General features: G+C 48.7%; 1 protein-coding gene across 2 annotated transcripts in view; it reads right to left on the bottom strand.

Annotated features, from left to right (window-relative positions):
- NRG2 (neuregulin 2) overlaps window positions 1-21,332 on the bottom strand; it is a 173,379-nt gene that overhangs the window by 21,550 nt on the left and 130,497 nt on the right. For both annotated transcript variants that reach the window (XM_063349234.1, XM_063349233.1), the window contains 2 exons: window positions 12,908-13,028; window positions 1,904-1,962 (listed from right to left, as the gene is read on the bottom strand). In XM_063349234.1, the coding sequence (XP_063205304.1) occupies window positions 1,904-1,962; window positions 12,908-13,028 (180 nt within the window). The remainder of the gene's footprint in view (window positions 1-1,903; window positions 1,963-12,907; window positions 13,029-21,332) is intronic.

Genomic DNA, 21,332 nt, shown 5'->3' with positions numbered 1-21,332 from the left:
GATTATTTTTATCCAAGTTCAGACAGGCAACCTGGATTGTTAAGCTGTTTTTACCTTACTGTCCTGCGGTTAAAGCAGAATTGAGGTAAGGAAATCTACATGTGTCGGTTTTAAAGTTAGTTGAAGTTAAATCTCATTCCCATAAAAAGCTGGATTCTGCAGGCTGGGGAAAAAAAAAAACATGCGCTGTTTACTCTTGCCGTTAATGTTCTGAAAAGGCATTTTCCTGACACAGAACTCATTTTCACCCGTTTTGGTTTTGCAGCATGGTGGCAATAATAATAATAATAGCCGGACACCACCTCATGAAAGATGTGACAAATCAGCTTCATCAGGTGAGCATCCCACTGCTGTCGGCAGCCCTGGTCCCTGGCACCCTGGGCTTAAAAGCGGAAAGGAAACCCTTTTGAATCAGGTTAAAGATCAAAACAGAACATTTCGTTTTGTCATTTTGAAAAGAGCTTACTTGGATGTTTTAGTCTGAAAGAATAAATCAATGGACTTTTCAACTTTGGAAGCCAATTTGGAACAAAAGGCAATGTTTTTACATCAAGCTGTCCCAAGGGCCTCACAAAACCCATTTGCATCTTGTCTGTATACTCTGTAGAAGGGAGTCCAAGGCGAGCACTTGCCAGCTATTAGCACGTGCTAATGAGACTCCCGCTATGGCCAGTTCGGGATGAGGACTGCAGGATTTCGCAGGAACGGTGGGAGAGGTAGTACTGGCAATCAGGCAGTCATCACGGAGAGGCATTTCTCCTCTGGTTGCCACTAATTAAAGCCTCTCCTGTGGCTCTTTTTAAAAAGCCTGTTTTTGAAACCACCATTTGCAGTGGTCCTAACAGCCAGGGTGGAGGCAGTGTGGGTCACACAGAGGGACACTGTGGCCGATGTCCTGCGCTGTAACTCTGCCTCCTTTCAGGCCAGTCCTTACCCGGACCGGGATCCCACTGATGCTGGGACACTGTCTGAATACAGACCCAGGAAAATTATCTGCCTTGAACAGAACAAGCTACAGATGTCTATAAGCGAGACGCCTCTGGAGACCTAGAGCCTGGAGGAACTGGAAACTAGAAACTGGGAAGCACTAAGTGCAACTGCAAGTGCATTACACGCACCGAATACAAGGTCAAAGGATTGGTCACTGTAGTTAGGCACAACGCCATATGCAAGGCTGTCCAACCCCTTCGGAGAGACAGGAACATCTCTGTGTCCAGGAGGAACATAGTCTGAGATGCCCAGTCAGCAGATTTAGCCTGTAACCTGCGTGGCGTGGAGGCGTGGGAAGCCCTGAGACATGACTGCCGGGGCTCCAGGCATGCATGTGTGGCCTGTCCAGTCCTCTGGGTGTGCTCCAGGATCTGACTCCACACCAGCCTTCAACCGTCTCACCTGAACAGCAGCTGATGCTCGGTTTAGCTTCTGGAAACAGAAACGCAAGCTCACCCTGCGGGAATTCTCATTACAGCCCTCGCCGTGATTTGCTCAGTTGGTACAGAGAGACTCACACACCCCCTCGCAGGAGTCATGGGAAAATGTACACCTCTTGCACTGCACAACATAGTCCACCTTGAGCCAGCAACGCAAGCAGATACAGCTTATCACACAGACTGTTCTCACACAGCACACCACATAACTCTGTGCCTTATTTGCATTGTGCATGAAAAGAGCAAGCAACATTAAGTTCAATCAGAAATGAAAGCAGAACCCATTCTAACAAATGGGGAGATAACAAGAGCCCCAATTCTCCTCTTGGACACGATCACAGCTCCTCTTAACGGCCGAGCAGAGCTGGGAGCGCACAAGACAGGATGAGGGCTCTTGGAGAACAGAAGAACCTGCTTTAAGGACACGACACAGAGCTACAACAACCAGGGAGAGAGAGAAGTAGAAAGAGACATACTGGAGAAGCTGACCATTGCGAAATGCTGACATCGGTCTCCTGTGAATTCGATCGGACACCTACCGGAAGAAAGAAAACCAGAAAGGGAGAAACAAGATAGCAAAATGACACCCAAACAGACCGAACTGAGGCCCCTTCTGATCCCTTCCACGTCTCCTATCCGTCTGCTCTCAGCCTTCACCCTTACCTGCATCCCTAAGCCCTAGCCCCAAGCTGACACCAAGAGCAATCCCTGACTAGACCACTCTACATCCACCGCCGTGCCCAGGAGGTTTTAAGTAGTGTGGTGCATTTTTTGTCTTCAAACATACTTTGCTTAGGGTCTGGCATGTACAATCGCAAAGGCAGTTTCTCCAAACATCTCTGTCCGAAGAATCCATTTGGACATCTGGAGGGGAAAAGGGGAGAAATCACAGAACATGTCTGGCACCGTTCTTGAGGCTAAGGTCAGAAATAAAAAGTGCATTGTGATGAATGGAAAAAATAAAGGCTTTACGCGCGTATTTACTCTTCACTTTGCTTTAACCAGGCACCTGCAACGTCAGCATTCCAGCTCTATTTTTGGCCTGAGTCTTCGAACAGCCAACCAAACCCCTCCTTTCCTCCGCTGCCTGCCTCCTTCCTTCTCACCTGCTAGAAGCACCAGCTGGCAGGAAGATCGAGATGGGCTGGATGCTACTTTCAGAGACTCCCCTCGGAGCTGCTATCTAGACAAGACTGGCAAGAGGCACCACAGAGCGGTGAGCAGCTGCTCAGGTGACAGCAAGCGTTGTGTACGGCAAGCGTCTTCCTGCTATTACCCCAGAAGTACCCACAGGACATTCCAGGGAAAAGGGTTATGTTGCGGTTAGAGAGAAAGCATGTGCAGAGTCTCTGTGTTACCAGAGAGAAAAAGACAGAGAAGAAAGCTGAACCGAACAGGTCTCACACGCTGCCCAACTGTGAGGCTCTTCCGACCAACGTTACGTGACGGGCCAGCTCATGGGGCACCGGTTATATATCAGCATGATGCTGCAGTGGCAGGGATGGTGCCTGTGGATGAGGGCCACCAGACATGTGCACCAGCCCATGAGTAAGCTCCCCTGAGCAGCTCCCAGGCTGAGCCAGTTTTGGGAGCACGGGGACCAGGGCAGGGGTGCAGCAGGAGCTGCCGAACCACACACGGTGCAGCAGCCACAGCTGCGGGTGAACCTGGGAAGCGACGGGAGCTCAGCTGTGGGTGGTCAACCGCTTGTCCCCTGGGCACTTATCTCTCTCCTTCACTTCACATCTTTTCTTCTGGCCTCCTTGGACAGTCCCTCAAAGTTATCCCTAGCTTTCTTGAAGTCTCAGCTCTTACCTGTCTGTCCTATAACTTCCTCCCTCCCCAGATGGCTTCCCCCTCTTCCAAGCTTAAGAGAGTTTTACAGCTAGCATCTTAGTGTCTGCTTTCCAGCTTCCCGGGGTAAGTGGGGCTGTAGGCTCTGCGCCTCATACATATCAGACCTTCCTCGCTCTCAGGGGCCACCCACAAGATCGCACTGTCCCTCAGTGTTCGGCAGGCCCCAGCTGGTCAACGAAGAAGGGACTGAAAGAGACCTCAGCAAAAAGGACGTGGACCAGAGGCCTGGGACTGAGGTGAATGGCTTAGCTCCCTGTCGGTCCATGGCAAAGGACAGCAAGCAGCTGGAGCAACCTTGGCACAGTGTCAGACGGCTGGTCCCAACCTGCACATATGGTGGGGTGGAGTGGGGCAGGTCCAGGTCCAGGTCCAGGTCCAGGTCCCATGTGCTCACTGCCAGCCCCGCATGGGCAGTGCAGACCTGACCCTTTCGTGCCTCTCAAAAGTATGCTAACTCCTGTTCCCAGTCTGCAGACGTAGCACAGGGCATGGGGAAGGGATGGCTTTGGTGTTTAATATGACCAAAGCTTTGCGGTTCCAAAGCTTGTTGGCAGTTTAGCTCTGTACTGTTCCTCAAGGGCTATGGCAGCATTTGGCGCTCTTGACAGATTTATGTTTAGATGGAGCGTTACAGATATGCAACTCCAGTGGCAATGAAAAAAAAAAAGTCAAGAAGAGAGATTAATTCCTATTTCTCTCTACTTGCTTAAGGGAACACAGGTTTTTTTCAGCAACTATTTAGCTCTCTTGGGGGGAAGAGGTAGAAATTAGGGAAGTCTTCCCTATTCATTATGTCCAGAAAACCTTGGGTTTTAATGGTTCTCCCTCATCATGGACATAGACTGATCTGGGCCAGCAGGTGGGAATCAGAACATGTGAGGGAGTGCTAGGGGCTCTCAGCAGCCGCACCAGCTGTACAGACCACGGGGGCACCAGCCCATGTCAGGCCTGCAAGGATACAGACTTCTCCGAGCTGGAGGGCTCCTCTCCAAATGGGAGAGGTGAGAGTCAACTGAGGTCTGGGGAAGGACTTTAGGAGGCACCAGGTGGCTGGGCACGAGGCAGGACAGGGTATAAAGATCTCCTGACGGACATGGCTGGTGCCATTCCCCAGTGCATAGATGTCTAATCCCTGCCTGGAGACCTGCATTAACGCTCCCGGGGGGAAGGCTGAGGCATTTGCTGACACACTGATACACCTCCTAAAGGAGACCATCCACCTGTGGGACAACCTGCTGGTACTCCAGAGGTAGCCTGACCCTCAGTGCTGGATGCTGGATGCCTACAGGGGACCTGCAGGTACACCTCTGAATCCAGCATGATTCAAAGAGAAGATATTGCCCATGAAAGGCTGCATAATCTCTGCATCCCATCTACTGTCCTTCTCCACCTCAACGTCTCCACAGCTCCAAACCTGTCCATCTTTCCCCTGAAGAATGCACTTCCCGGTTCTCCAAGGCAGGGTGCCCCAAGTCCAGGGGACAGTTCACCTGCTGTCCCTCTCACAGAAGAGAGCTTTGGAAGACTTTGCACGACTGAGGTGGCTTTGGTGCTTGATTTCTTGCTGGTTTTCACTGCAGTTTCGTTAGGTCTGCACTGAGGAAAAAAGCTCGTGCATCCTCACTGCCCATGACCAAACTTATTTCTGTGCTACACAGCATCTGGCTTTTGGGACCTGAGCTAACACCTCCATGAGGGAGTGTGCTGGGCTATTTCTGCACCCCAAACTGCTTGGGGTGAACTTCAGGGCATGGCTCTGCATGAGGCTTCACTGAACTCCCTCGTCATACGCTTAAGTTTCTCAATATCTAAGTCGCTTTTGAACCTGGAGATTTGACTCCATGGTCAGGCAAATATCTTCAAAAAATTCATTCTTGGACATTCATCTTGAAGTACAGGAGAGGGAGACATACCAGTGACATAATTTCAATACCAGGGAGCCCAGACAGGTCCCAAGGAAAGCCCAGCCCAAAGGATTATCATGTAATGAAGCAGAGGAAGCTGGTGCTGTGCTGGGAAGTGGATTGAAGAAGATGCCCTATTGGCAATCAAAGAGCACAAACCTGAGGCAGTTGGGTGATGCAGACTCACAAGGACAGCCTTCGGGAAGAATGACTTTGGAGAAAACATTGAGATTGCACTGGGGTTTGAACAAGGCCTCCAAAAAATCCTTTTTGAAGTTTATTCTTCACCACTGATAGAGTCGTGAATTTATTCACAGAGTCTCCAAGGGTATCCAGTTTAGCTTGCGGCATGCTGCCCGTTTGTCTGGGATCTGAGACTTCATGTGTGTTGTGAGCACACCGAAGGGCCTCAAGGGTGCTGATGAATGAAGCAAAGGTCCTACCCACCTCAAAAAAGGGCACTTCATCTGAAAGGAGCTAAAACTGTCTCAGGGGCACATCCCCAAGAGGTCAGCCAAGGCTGGAACTTCAGTGCGACTGAAGCTGCATGCCATTAAGGAAAGACTGAAAATTATGTGAAAACTGGTGGAAGGAAATAAAAACCCAGAGAAAGAATTGGTGAGAAGTGAAAAAGCAAAACAGAAAAGTGTCAAAGAAGCTTTGATGTCATGACAGCTACCATACAGCTCATCTTCAGATCTCTCTAATCAGCCTAGCGTGGGTGGGGAGAAGAGCTTTCTAGACAGAAGGCAGTAGATAACTGTCTTCTCTGGGTCTAGGACAGCCCAGGCTTTTCATCTTTAGTTACTAGTGAATCAGCACTGGGAAAAGTGACAGAAAAGAAGCCTTCATGAACATGAGCACCTTCTGTCACCTCCCAAGCTAGCATACAAGCTGCCAAGACACATGGGCCACTCTGGCGTCCCTGGGTCTCGATTCCTCATAAGCAAGGCTGCTGGCAGCAACAGTGACCAGGAGACCTTTGAAAGCATGCAGTGCTCATGGTTCCTTTTCTTCAGCTGTCTCATACTTCTAGGCTGGTGAAGATGATTTGTTATTTATTACTATGGATCCAGATGTGAATTCTAGGAAAGAAATTTCCAGCGTGCATGGAACACGAGTTTAGCAGTCTGGGCAGGAAAAGCAACGTAAAGCACCCTGTCTGCATGCAGAATCTGCTGCCTGTGGCAAGGGCTTCTGAGCAGCTCTTCTTCAGTGGCCAAGCATATGGCCTGAGTGATAAACCTGAAAGTTAAGGGTCTTTTAGGTCGAGAGCTATCACCAGATGGTCTTAGATCATGGCGTCCTTCTTCCTGTACATTTGACCCTGGTCAAGAGGTTTTGGCTGGCTATCCCAGCAAAATGGAGTCCCTTCTCCTTTTGAAAGCTCTTGCAGGGTCTACACAGATGGTGGACTATTCCTAGATTTCCTGGTCCACTCACTGGTGTCATGGAGGCCCAACTTGTCTCTCCTCAAAGGCCAAGGGAAGCGGACAAAGTTGAGTCTGTAGGAATGGTCCTGGGGAAGGACAAAGCTGCACCAACCTCTTGCAGACAGCACCTTGTCCCCTCTCTAGCCTGTGTGGAGAACCCCCAAGACTGCCCTTGCGTAACTCCATCCCTCTGTGCCTAACCAGCTGCATGAAAATTAAAAAAAAAAAATTGCCAAAAATTTACTACTTGCAAATGCCATCAATAAAACTGGTCAGGGATTTTTCTGTCCAGATCCTATTGTTGCTGGAAAATGTCCAATTCTTTTTTCAATTTTGACCAATTCCTTAAGACCTTTTGTTACCCCGGTTTGAAAACATCCACAAAGTTCTGCTGTTGGGTTCAGGATGAATTGCAGTTAAATATTTACATGGTAAAAAAAACGCAGTAAGATGATTAGTCAAATAAAGAATCTCAAAAAGTACAAACAAAAATGTCTTGAATGACCCATTCCTTTATTGTTTGAAGAGCACTTATTTCTGAAAATTGAAAAAGTTTGACCTTTTGCCCTGTATCAGGTTAATTATTATTAGTTACTCTTAAATAATAACATCATTATCATAATGTTCCTGCTGGAAGCAAAACTTTCTCTGCCCATCTGTTGATCTAAATCTTGCAAGGGTTGGCATATTTCCTTTGCTCCCCCAGATCTTAATTAAAATTCCTAATTCCTAAACTAAAATTAAAATGCCAAATTCGGTAGCTCTCATAATGCAATCCATGTTACAGAAGAATGTGAACGAGCAGGTGCTTCAAAATAACGGGATAAGGAGAAGCTGTAGCAGAAGGACACAATGCACTGATATAAGCTAATGGAGTAATGTTTCAAGCACGTTGCTTATTTGTACGAAGGGCTGAAAAAGAAGACAGTTCTGTCATTGTCCCCTGACCAGTCCCAGATGATCAGGCTCTGGAAAGCCACAAAAGGCTGGGCTTCATAAAATCACTGATGGGAAGAAAAGAAGCCAACCAGAATAAATGCAGAGGCCTTATCCAGAGCGGCTAATCAAGGCATGTTTGCTGTAGAGTAGAGTCCAAACCAGAGGGACACCTACTTCTGGGCTCAGTGAAGACAACAGTGCTCCTCCCACTGAGCTGCAGGAGCTCAGCAGGATCTGTGCTGTTGTCTTCACCGAGCCTCGCTGTTTCAGGATCAAGCTTCCACACTTAGATAGTTCTTAAGGGTCTGCTATATTTATACGTGCATTAAAAAGGACACATTGAACAGGATGCATAGACGGGCCACTTGTACCTGATCTCATCACCCAAGATAAACAGCATGCAAAACCCAAGGAATGAGTCCTGGCTGGTTCAGGAGATTTGGAACAGGATGTGGAGATTTTCACCTCAAGCTCAACACTGTGTGCTCTTCATTTCCAAGGACCTCCCCACAGAAATGCTGACATCTCCATGGCAAAGTGACATACTTGTGGTTGTGCAGTGTGCAACTTGTGCTGACCAAATCAGGAGAGTCACTGAGGGGGGTGGCATAGCTCCTGACACCACAGGAGAGCTGAGCAAGCTGCATAGCAAGGAGGACCACGGCCGTACGAGATCAGCCTGATGTTCAGCACTTTGAATTGTGCTATGAAAAAGCACAGGGGAGCTGTCAATGTGGCTAACCCTTCAGCATGATCTTTCCCTTTTCCTGGGAAAATCTGCAGGAACCAATAATATACATGGAGGACGTAAGCAAATGGGCTTCTAGGAACTGAATATGTAATTTTGTAATTTGGTGATTTCCATACATCATCTAGTTTAAAAATGAATTGATCTTTTCTCTTTTGCTTTGTTTTGTTTTTTATTCTCTCCTTGACTTTCACTTTTTGTCCAAGGCCCTCCAGGCCCCCGACCTCACTCTCTCACGTAATGCAATGCCGTCAGCCCAAACTCAGAGAGTCTGTTTATCTGCCAGCATTTGTAAATCCTTTAGCATGACTCTTGCAAGCACAACCAGTGCAATATGATGGGGGAGTGTTGCTCTATAAAGCTCTTTAAATCTTCTCATCGCAAGGTCCTGGCCCACGTCCTGGCCCGGGGTACCAGCCACTTTGATTACATCAACCACACAAAAGAGTCACGAAGCGCGTTTAAGTGGGAAGAGAAGGGCTGTGCAGTGATGAGACTTGGCTTTGTTTCCTTCTTTGCTGGGAAGACCCCAACTGTATATAATGTGTGCCAGGAACTAACTAGCAAAAAGAGCATTTCTGTTGCGATACACACGCTAGCACAATCCTGTGGGGCACGGCACCCAGCAATAAAAGATTAGAGCAGCCTCAAACTGCTCTAAGTTGTGCGGAGAACCCAATGGTCTCCAGGACAGAGGCAGACCCAAGATCGGAGGCTGCTAGCCACCCCAAGCACTACGTTCAGCTGGACACAACAAACCAGTCACCGCTCTTCTGTGTCCCAGCCCAGCTCAGGTCTTAAGACTTGCTTGTGTGCATCCCTTCGGCAGGCACTGGAATTTGCTCTACTCAAACTCGTCACTTCCCCACGGTTATGGTGAGAAAACAGTCCAACTCATAAGGCCTCTCCGAGCAAAATGGTCTGGAGAAGGGTCAAAAAATTATTCCTGTCAACAAGAGCCTGGGGCTTTTTAATTTACTAAGGCTGTTGAGTCAATTCTGTATGTGTGTGGCTCAGTCATTTCCTGGGTTTATGCCGAAAATTTGTAGAATATCTGAGGCAGATTGCACTTCTCCCATCTAACTTCCAGGTGGTCTGTTTGAGTGTCAGGATAACAGCACAAATTATATCATGTTCAGATTTTCTTTGACACTAGCATGTGTAGAATTTACTTCAAATAAGGACATAATTATAAAAGCACAAAATCGAAAAAAAAGGCACAACTTCTGGAACAGCTCCAAGTCCATTCTGGGCTCTTCCCTGATGAAGAAAACGCATTGTCTAAGGTCTAGCTGAAGTGCATTGAAAAGGATGGAGGAGGTGTGTTTACAGGCAAACAGTTTGTTTCCCAGAATTTGTAAGACCAGGAGGAACACGTTTCTGGGAAGCCTGTAAAAAAATAATAATAAAAGGCCAGCGGCCAATCTGTAACAAATCAAGCATAAACCTCTTCAGGAGAAGAAATCATTTGAGAACCCAGCTACTCTTTTTGCTCCTGAATGCCAGGGGTAACACCTACAGGAAGGATCTCCTATGCTTGTGGACAGCTGAAAACAATGAAATCCACTCCAGGAAGCTGATTACAGGATGGTGGTAGGTTACTGCAGTAGTAGAACACTCTAAAATCTTATTCTCTGATAGCTGGTATTGGAAGGGTGCTGGGGTGCTAGAGTCTCCTTAGCACTTGGTGAAGGAGGACCGCAAGCTGGCACCCGGTGGCAGAAGACTCCCCAAGGCCCTGCTGACTCTAATCAAAATAGCGAAGTGGGAACAGCGCACAGAGACATGCATTGTTCCTGGCCCAAGATGCTCACGTGGCTCTTGTTTGATCGCCAAGGCATTTGAGGAGGTTGTGTGCAGAAGGACCTATTGATTTCCTCTATGCTTATGTCTCAGAGGCTGGAGGACCAAGGTTGGATCCCATGTTAGAGAGTTCAGAAATGCAGGTCAAAGCCTGCAGCTTTGCCTCCTCTAGTTTCTCCTCCAAATCTGTACCAATGTGTCTTTCACAAACCACAGCAGCAGGCCTCCTGCCCGGGTACAACGAGGAAGCTGTGAAACATTTCAGCATTTTGCTAGTTTGCAGGCAGGCGAATGTGAAGTCCGTTTATCCATCACCAGTCTTCCCCAAGAACTGTCCATGTTATTGGGAAAGCCATTTTATGGGAAATACTATGTTTAGTTCAAATGCCTCTCCATTCCTCAGTAACTAACTATTGCCTTCTGGAGTCCAGAAACTCTGAAATTATACCACTTCAAAAGCCAGGATTTCTTATCTTCAGTCTATGATTTAATGATAAAAACAAGGAGAATGAACGTCCAGATATCTCCTCAAGCACTAAGATCAGAAATTACTGTTCCGTGTGGAAGTCACTTGAGTCCCTTGGGTTCCTGTTAACACACAACAGTCTCTTCTGGCAGATGAATAGTGACAGCATGGACCTTCAAAGCACCTCCTTTTGGTTAACGCTTTGCTGCCCTTCCTTACGCACCCATTCAATTCCCATCTGGCTTTAGCAATTGGTATCTTGGGACTCATCAGAAAAGGAAATCATTTTACCATCTGCAAGTAAGGAATTAAGGCTTTCAAACTACATGAAATAATTAGGGGTCTGTTTTGTATGGCACATAAAATCTTAATGGAATCCATCACTGAGCTTTCCCTCTGTTCATCAGCTATCACAGCAGCCTGGTTTGAAGGTAGACTGTTTCTTCGCAAGGCTTGAATCACTTTGGTTAAAACAGTCCATCTGCCAAAGACACTCGATAACCACCACTTGTATCCTTCATTAGGAAAAACAGAGCCTTACCATTACAGCTGCATGTGGCAGGAGGTCAGGTAACTCTTGCTATAAGTAGAAAGTGATCTGATTTGAAAAGTCTGGATCTGGATTCAAGTTCTTCCCAAAAGAAAAAGCCTTGAGATCTATGCTTTTGGCACCACCACATTGCTTCCAGATAGAGATTTTGATTCATATGCTCCCCCAGGCTTCAAGGGTTGAGCCCTCTCCAGCATGGAAAGACTAGAACTGCTGGGGCTTCCTAGGGCTACAGCCACACCAGAATAGTGGCTGTGACTTTGATTCATCATATGGAGCGTCCCCCATGTTTCCTATGGGGAACACTGGCCAGATGAATTTACAGGACCACCAAGAAGCCAATGGCAGACACAACTACCCTAAAGCACAGGTCTGTGGTGTACGAGGGCGGCTCTCACTTCGCACTATGGGAAATGTGGAGGACCACAGCATCTGGTTTCTGTCCTATCTGTCTCTTTTCATGTGTGAAGAAGCAAGCCTGGGAGAACTGGAAGATACTGTTCATCCTATGTCCTCACCACAGCTGATCCGACATTGGAAAGTGAGAGCGCAGCAGCTCAGCAGAATGCACTTTCACATGGTCTTTCCCACTGCTCCCTGCCGAAACAAAGGAGTACAGGGAGAAGGAAGGAGTTGTGCTAAGCGTAATCCAGCTCTCAGCCCTTCCAGAAGGGGTGATGGTTCTGTTCAGATGCGTCCTTCAAGGCCTGAGGAGTGGAGGTGTCTAGTGAGCATCACACCATGCAGTGGCAGTGGTACAAAGTCAACATCCACAGATGTAAATACCTTTGGCTGTGCATCTCCACAGAGAGGTCTCTGGGCCACACAGGGAGAAAATAGTCAGCTGTGGGCTTCTCCAAGCTGGGCACAGTGACACCTGGATCCCCAGGTCTGCTCAGAAGCCAACTGCACCTGCTCAGCAAATGCACACGCAGCGCACCGCCTCATGCTCAATCTGCAGGAGCCCCGGGGCAGGTCCTTTGGGTACCTACATCTCCAGCACTGGCAATCAGACTCCACTTTTCATTCACAGTCCCTGTTAGGCTTGGAGGGTGAGCTGTGAGATGCTATTGGGCTTGCTGGCTGCAGCAGGTTTGAGCCAGAGGTGAAAAGGTCTCACATCCCATTCCACATCCCTTGGACTATGCAGCCCCACTTTAACCCCTCCAAGAAATTCCATTTTAAGCATAACTTAGCATGTGTCCCTGGGGTTTTTTGCAGGTTTTAACACTTGAAGGGGTGGAATAAACAACCCGCAGCCCACCACGAAGTGGCAGAGAGTGGTGAAAAGGCGTGTGCGAAACCCGCCTCTGGGCCCGTGAGGTGCAGAGAGGAGAGGTAAGAGGTGGGTCTCGGCAAGGGACCCCCTCCAGTCAGAGAAGGGAGGTGGCTGTGCACTGGGGAGAGACCACCCCCTCGGAGGGGATGACGTGTCAGCGGGGGGCGCGGAGCTTTGACCTAGCTCAGGGAGAGCAAAAGGGCCCCGACCTTCCCTGAAGCTGCAGAGGAGAAAGGGAAGAAAGGGAAAGGAAACAGCCAGGACAAACATATTCTTAGAGGAAGAGTCAGGACAAGTGAATAGTGGCACTCACACAAAAAAGAAAATATGAACCCTCCTCCCCCACCCCCACCCCTGTAGTCTCCCTTTCTGAACCTGCCCAGCTCAAACTGCAATTGCCAGGAGAATTTCAGAGCCACCCCTCCTCCAGCAGTCGCACAGAGGTCTCCTCTCCGCCAGCCAAGTAATTTCCATATTGACACAAGAACTACACTCACTTACTTGCAAGACAGCTGATTAATCCCCTCGATGTAGTAGCATACCCCACCATTGACACAATAGGACTTGGCTGTTTCGTTGCATTTTCTAGCATGCCCGGACCAGGAGGAGAGGGTTGTGGTTACTGCAGGGAAAAAAAAACAAAACACACACACAAAAAGGATATATTGTTATTTCCTTTGTTGGGCAATACTGTTTTCTTAGATGATTTTCAACTAGTTCATTTGCCAAGGTAAAAACCCCAGAGCTACAAACCTCAGCCTGTGCCTTTAGACCCACCTTTACCTCTCCAGGTCCTGGGGCTGCGACTTGACCTTTCCCAGCAAAAGTGGCCAAGCGAGTGAGGAGTTGAGGACACGCCTTCCTCTAAGCAGCCAGCATGTCAGGACCAAATCATATTTTTGGCAAGCTGTAGGGAAATGTGCCCCTTTCACACCTCTCCTCGCCCCCCCCTCACACATGCATGCAACCCTGCGTGAGCAGGCAGGCGGGAGGTTAGGAGGAACGTGTGCTGCAGAGTCACAGAGCCACGGTGGCATGCTGCTGAGGCCTGATTTGCGTCATGGTACTGGACCAAGATCTGCAGAGGACATTTCGTTGCTCCACATCTCTGGGAGGAAATAAGTTTTCAGAGCCAGAAGCAAGTGCCCTCATTGTGCCCGGAACAGTTCCAGCGCAAGCAAGAACAGCTCCATCTCGCCCTCCCCTATTTCTGAGCATTTCTCTCTCATGCCCCAACGGGGCTGCCTCAGGAGACCGAGCAGAAGTTCAGCTGTAGAAGTCAGTCAGACCTAGTCTGTGCTAAAAGGGAGGCAGCCAGCATGACTCGAGTTCCGTGGGGTACAGATGCTTTTCCAAATCCAAATCTCTTTACGGAGAAAAGCTTTCCAGCCATGTAAGGTATAAAAACAAAACCGACAGTACTCTGCAGAATTTCACTGCGATTCCTGTCTCTGAATGACTCAGACAAACTCACAGCCCAAAACTGAGAGTCTCCATAGGCCAGGGAAAGGCTTCTAGGAAGGGAAAAGCCTTTTGTTAGAGCAATTGATGAAAGTTACAAAAGCAGACCAGCTTTGGGGAATGCAGACCCGTCTTCGCCTAACTGAAAGAAGGGCTGGGCACTCAAAAGTAGCTGCTTTTTACAACTGAATACTTAATCTCATTAAAGATATTCCCCCTTCCTGGACTACCCAGCTTGCTTATGCCCTGACATAGTTACATCTCCAGCAGCGTGGCTGCTACCTACTTTCCAGTGCCCTTCATGTTGTACCGAAGGTTTCTGAGGAGATACCCTCCTCCATCCTGTTTTCCAAAGCATGAACGAACTTCATGGAGAGGTTAGGGGCTTCAGATCAGCTGCTGAAGACTGAATACCTCATTGACACAGGATTCGAGGAAGAAGGCTGGAGCCAGAGCCCCAGGCAGGAGCTAGTCAGAACCATGGGAGAGCAAGGCATGCCAGAGCCTGCCCCGGGGGGAGCCATGGCTGCTCCCCGCACCTCGGGCATCCCCCGTGCCCGTCCCACTTCCGCAGCAGGCTCAGAGGCTGCCGCGGGTGCCTGCCCTGCTGCCTCCGGCTGCAGCCCATGCCACCAAAGCCACGGTCTCCGTTCTCATGCTCAGGCTCCAACCCGGTGCCTGCCAGGCACGTCTAGGCTCTCACAGCTAAAGGAGCGCTCCCAGCATCCTGCGAAGCCGCGCACATTTGGGTGATGCTCGGCACGCGAGCAACCAAACAAGCTTGTTCTGGCCCTCTTGCTTTTAGGACTATCTCTGACTGCATGGGGTCCATGCCTCTCTGAACGAGGAGTTTGCTCATCAGGCTGTGCACGGCAGGAGCAGCCCGCTCTGTTACCAGCCAACCTTGCTGCTCATTTTGCTTGAACCAATGCATCGTCCAACCCCATTGTCTTCTGTTCCCATAGGGAAGCCAATGCCTTCCACTGTCTGACAGAGCTGGGGCTGTGCACCAAGCGCAGCTATTTGTATGCTTTGCCTTGAATAACAATTGCCTCTGGGGTTCTCTTTCCACAGCTATACAGGGCAGAGCAAGTTGTCCCAAGACATGGCAAATACTTCATCAAAGACTGAAGATGCAAATGGCCCTGGGACAGCAAATAGCTGCTCCCCTCCTAGGGCACGTAATGCCCGCCAACTAGGAGCCAAATGTGCAGAGCAGCGTACGCATACTGGGGTGTATGCTGGGGTTTAGAACAGACCACGATTTGACCAAGCCACCAAAGAAGTCCTTGCAAAAAACCCTCAAATATGAAAACTCCCAAACTTCAGCACTCCCTTCCAGTTAAGATTAATGGGAACTAGAAGCCTGAGTCACTGTAACGGCTTTGTAACAAGTCTGTATAATTTATACCTTTACGAGATAGTAGCACGTTTCTTCTAAGGCCAGTGGAGAGCTGCGGGTTGAGGGCGGAGGAGCTCTGACTGTGTGCGGTGACACCTGGACTTTGTTTGCAAGGCCTCCCCTTTAGCTATTGCGTGATCCAGCCACTTAAACCAAGCCTTAGCACCAAATGCCATTTTTAAAAATGAGCATGAAAACAAAGCCTAGCCTGGCAGCATGCAGCTGTGTCCCAAAACACAAGCTGTGCAGGTGCATGGGAGGCTGCGGGCAAAGATGATCCGATGGCTGGAGTCCCTCTGCTGTGAGGACAGGCTGAGAGAGCTGGGGGGGTTCAGCCTGGAGAAGAGAAGGCTCCAGGGAGACCTTAGAGCCCCTTCCAGTACCTGAAGGGGGCCTACAGGAAGCCTTTATCAGGGAGTGTAATGATAGGACAAGGGGGAACAGTTTCAAACTGAAAGAGGGTAGATTTAGATTGGATATCAGGAAGAAATTCTTTGCTGTGAGGGCGGTGAGCCCCTGGCCCAGGTTGCCCAGAGAAGCTGTGGCTGCCCCATCCCTGGAGGGGTTCAAGGCCAGGTTGGACGGGGCTTGGAGCGACCTGGGCTGGTGGGAGGTGTCCCTGCCCAGGGCAGGGGGTTGGAGCTAGGTGATCTTTAGGGTCCCTTCCAACCCGAACCATTCTGTGATGCTGTGATCCTAAGACAGCCGCTGCCCCTTCGAACAGTCCCCAGCGCTGCCGGGCCAGCACACAGCATGGGAGATGCCGAGAGACGCTCGCAGGGCGGCTGTTGGTTTGCAGTGCTTGCTGGCTTTCACGGTACCTTAAAACCACGCAATGGAGAGATCTGTGTTAAAGCTGCAAGTGTGCCATCAGATCAGGCAGCACTGAAACTTCATGAACCAAAGCACCGGTGCGAACTGAAAGGCACACGGATGAAGAACAAGCACAGCCTGCAGGAAGCCATCATCCCCGCAACCATCAAACGTACCAGCTGCTAGCAAGCAAAACTGTCCATCTGGCAAAGTCTCACATCGTAAATTCTACAGGAAAGGATTCTGGAGCGAGCCTTCCCACAGTAGGGGAGGAGCAGAGAGGGAGAAATAAAAACAGAGCCCAGAAACCTCCCCATAGAAAACACCTCAGATAAAAGGTACCCTTTCCACCAGAAAAGGCGGATGGGAAGAGGCAGCGCCATGTGATGTTGTGATACCAGAGTGGATTACAGTGCTGACCAGCTAGAGACTGCATGGGATTTTCATCCCATATTAACAATTTTGTTCCTTTTAAACAAAGAGACTGACGTGAATGAGCCTGGGACATGCATGTTGTGCACTTCTAGAAAGAGGCTGTCAACAGAGCTATGCCTGACAGAAAAACACGTGGTTGATCAGTTCTCCGAGAAGCATCTTGTTAATGTCGTTATGTTTAAATCCTGCAAGTAATCTGCCTTTTCTCCCAAAGAAGCACAAAGTATTTTGAAACTGAATCATGGAATCATATTACCGTGGTCCATTTGTTGGCAGCAGAGATGTAGCAAAGGCTACAAAAAGAGGCAGCCAGCCCAGTTCCCTGTTGAGAAGAGAGTGTCATGAAATGCAGGCCATTATGAGACTATAAACTGAGCAGTACTGGCCAAACTAAAGCCCTGTCTTGTCTCTGACAGCGGCCAATAGGCGATGCTTAAGAAGAAGATCAGCATGAGCACGCAATGATAATTTTCTTCCGGCCATCAAGGATGAGCAGCTCACAGACAACTTAAATCAGCTGCAGTGTCTCTGCATTTAATAGCCTTTGACGGTTTTCTCTTCCACGAACGGGCCTAGTTGCTGTTTGAACAAATCTAATCTTGCAGCATCCACAATACTTGTGGCAAGAGCTCCAGTGTTATGCACACAGTGTGCAAACACACATCTCCATTTACTTCTTTTAAACCTGCCCCTTCCTGGCTCTTGTATTAGAAAAAATAGCGATCGTCCCCACTCATTTCCCCTGTGCTGCCTGTGGCTTTAAAGGCACGGTCAGCATCTCCTTCCCCAGCCGGAAAGCAATGATCTATTTAGAAGCTTCTTATACAGAGGTTCATCTGGCTGCGGTACTTTTTTGTGCCATCTCTGGTTCTGCTTTCCCCTTTGGAGATGGCGAGTCCAGCCTGCACACAGGACAATTACGTCAGCCTGGTTTGTTCTCTGTTCCATTCATAGTAACGCCTAACGCTCATTTCGAGTTTTGATGTACTGAATACAGATTTTTATATATTATATACCCTGACATTATATATATATATTATTATCACATATCTACTATAACCCTGAAATCTCACTGCTCCATGGTAACTCCCAAGGTGCCTGATTGCTCTGGGATGTCGCTGCAGCTGGGACCTGTTGTTTGTGAGGGCAGTGGCTGCAACTAGTTTGGGAGCAAGGATGGAGAGACCCCCCCAGTTCAGAGCGCAGCAAAGGGGAAGCAAAATGTCTCACTTAGGAAATGTGCCTGGGTTGAAATGTGGCACCTTTTGACACCACGTGGCTGCGGATCACAGACAAGCACCTTGAAGCATGAGGCCAAGGGGGATTTCAGTGGGTTTCCACCAAACGAGCAGGATAATTCCCAGATTCACAAGTGACTCCCCTCAGTTACTTCGTGTTTAGTTGTATTCCCCCATCAGCCTGAGCCACTGGAAATACCTTAGCAAACGTCTAACTGGTCCTGAGTCATCTGCAGTTTGATGACTGATGTTGGTAACGAGAGCTTCATGTACAGTTTATTTGCAGTCATGCGTGTTCATTCACCTCCACTCTAAACGCCACTCAGGTGTGCCTGGTGATCCAGAAACTACTTCCCACGGCTATTTTACCTTAACTGCCACACGGAACCAGGCAGATGTTACTCCCTGTTGGCTGGTGTGGTAGAATAAGTCCTTCATTTGGCCTCCAACACAACCCCTATCCCAAATGGCTTGGAAGGTTGTAAAATTACTGACATAAACGGAGATCTGAATAAGCAAGGGAGCAATTTTGGGTGGAAAGGGGCTCACGTGAAGGCAGTGGGAGACGCTGAGGGGGTTTGTGCAATAACTTCAGTCACGTACCAACTACTGTACCAAGTACTTCAATGAATTAAGAGCAGGGAACAAGGAGTGTGCATGGGGCAAGCTACATAAAATAAATGGTGAAATTAGGCCAGTGGGAATAAGCAAGGGGCCCCTGAGACAGGGGTCTCTGCAAACACACAGGCGAGCTGGTCACAAACCTCCCACAAGGTGGAAGAAGGCCTGGAGCAGCTCACCCACCATCAAGTCAGAGTTCCAGCTGGTCTCAGTCCCAGGGCTGAGAACAAAGCAGAAGGGAATAAGGAGGTGAGGACGGGGAAAAGAGGGCTGCCTCTTGATGGATGTGATTGCGAACGATCTGGAGCCGCGCTCCGTTGCTGCTGCCCCAGTCAGTGAGGACAGTGCAGCACAAACACATGAGAGATTCAGAGCACTGTAGTCATTCAGAGCGTCTAATTTCCACCACACACCTAGGTTACTCGGGACTAACATCAAGGGCAGGGCAAGAGAGAGGAGAGCCACGGGCAGGGACATTGCCGTGTGGACTTCACACAATCCACCTACACAGAAAGGCCATTAATGATTGTGCACGGATTCTTACACAATTCCTACCGTGCACATCGTTTAGCCTTTGCAGACAGCTCACCAGCCTGTTCTCAGAAATCCGGTGAAATAGTCCCCCTGCAAAGAGTTAATTATTGCAGCCTGGACTATAAATTATTGTTAATTTTTCACGAACTACAGCTACTGTCGAGAAGAGCAGGGAGACAGCGATAGTTTCGCTGATCCTTTTCTTTTTTATAAATAACTTTGACTGGTGGGTTCATAGAGTACAGACACTTTATTCTCTCAATATTTAGACATTCAGTTAGACAGATGAACTCAGCTGGTTGGAGAGTGTATACAAATTGCCTGCTCTGTATATGCCTTATGTACTTACTGATAAAACACAGAAATTCTGAGGTTCCTCTCAACCAAGTTCATTCAACTGCTTGTCAGAAGAACATGGATGAGAAGGTGTCTGGCCAAGCTATTCCTTAGTTGCAGCAGTGTAATCCTGGCGTGAGCCACACTAAATCCATGATTTACACTGATTAATACACTGAGGGGCTGTTGATCCTAACCATTCTCTCTGTGGCAGATTTCTGTACGTCTAGTACGACGCTCTCTTCTCTTAATAAACCTGAAGAGAGTTTGGATGCCCGCTGCTGCTTTCTGTACATAAAATCAGAAGGGGCTGTGCAGACTGCGGCTTGCCTGGCAACAGACTGGGGACTCCGGAGCTAATAAAAATTCTGCTCCTGTGTCTTTGTTCATTTGGAAATGGCCCAATATTTACCCCTGCATTTCATTGAAATAGATCCTGCTGGAATTATGTTGCCAGTTCCTGAGGGAATCATGAGGATCAATAGCTGCAGAATAGAAGTTCATCCCAAAATACAATGCCAGACTACCGGGCGCTCAGAGCATCAGATATTGCTGAGCAAACCAACCCATGCAGCACTCCCACATCTCCCATCTGCACTGTTTAGGTCTTTCACTGCGGAGCAAGTTGAAAGGTTCCGGAGTGCCAAGGGACTGCCTGTTTCCATAGGACAGGTAGTTATTGCAGTGGCAAAGTCCTGTGTTATTACAAAGCTTCTAGTTGCTCCTGCAGGCTGATCTCTCCAGCTTTATGAAGGAGCCCTTACTACGCTTTTCGCTACCACAAGAGTCCCAGAATGCACGTTAGCACTGCAGCATTTTATTTTCCCAAATCCCCATCATGAATTGTAATAGCGGCAACATGATATTTCAATGAGGGGATTTGTTCAACAATCTAAAAAGCCTTTTGCGGGGCCAGTGCCAGCATGAATGCTTCGCAGGTGGGACAGCGGAAGCCCAAGAAGTGAAGCAACATGCCAGGATCACATGGTGGAGTCAGACAGAGCAGATCCCCTGGTACAGAGCCTCCTGCTTTAAACGTTGGGCTTACCACCTCAGTTCTTCCAGGGGGCATCAGCTTCCATCCCATGCCTATTTTTGCCTGTAGAGTCACAGTGGCCTGTCTTTACATAGCATCTAGAGTAGCAGACGTGACGGCTACTTAAGAAATACACAGTGTGCAAAATAAGCAATGACTGGGACCTTTCAGCAGGCAGGCACAACACAGCTCTGTGTAGACTGTCAGCAAGATCTCCAACAGGTAGACCTCAAGGCACCATGCTTGCGTGCTTGCAGGCTCCACTCAATTATCAACCACACCTCCAGTTGTGGGTTTCAAATTATCTGAGCAAAGGCCACACCAGGACTTATTTTTAGTCTAATGTGGAAAACAGGTCTGTCCTCGTGGCCCTTGGTCGACTGACTTCTGTCTGTTCTAGCCGTGCTCTGGGCTGGCCGGACACCCTTCGACTCCAAACCAACAGCACCATGCTCCTGTTTGCAGTGCTGCTGGCTCCAGGAGAGCACAGTGCCTTCAGACTGGAGTGACCAGAAATTGACCAGCCAGTTAACATGCAGGTCTGCCATGACCACCCAGTAAAGGCCATGCCAGACTGGACTTGAGACAAGATTTGGGGGAACTGGCTGAACCTTAATTACACGTCATATCTTACTATGGTATATGCTGAAGCTTCAATTCCACTAGATGTGACTAGATGTGACTTTTCAAGGCCCAGTTGGATGGGACTTCGAGCAGCCTGGTCTAGTGGGAGGTGTCCCTGCCCAGGGCAGGGGGGTTGGAACTAGATGATCTTTAAGTTCCCTTCCAACCCAAACCATTCTATGATTCTATGACTTACAAACCACATCACAGTAAAGACATCACTGAGACACTGTAGTCATGCAAGTCCACCAGGCCTATCTCACCTGGGACAGGGAACGCAAGGAAAACATTTCCAACACCCAGCCATGCTAAGCATTGGGGAAGGTATTAAATGGGAGAGGAGGAGCCTGAATGAGTCTAAACAAACTAGTTGACAAACTAGGTCCAATGATATCACCAAGATGACAGCTATGACATCTGTGGACC

Source organism: Chroicocephalus ridibundus, chromosome 11 (assembly GCF_963924245.1).
Source record: "Chroicocephalus ridibundus chromosome 11, bChrRid1.1, whole genome shotgun sequence".
NCBI classification, from domain to species: domain Eukaryota; kingdom Metazoa; phylum Chordata; class Aves; order Charadriiformes; family Laridae; genus Chroicocephalus; species Chroicocephalus ridibundus.
This window is presented reverse-complemented; position numbering and strand designations above follow the sequence as displayed.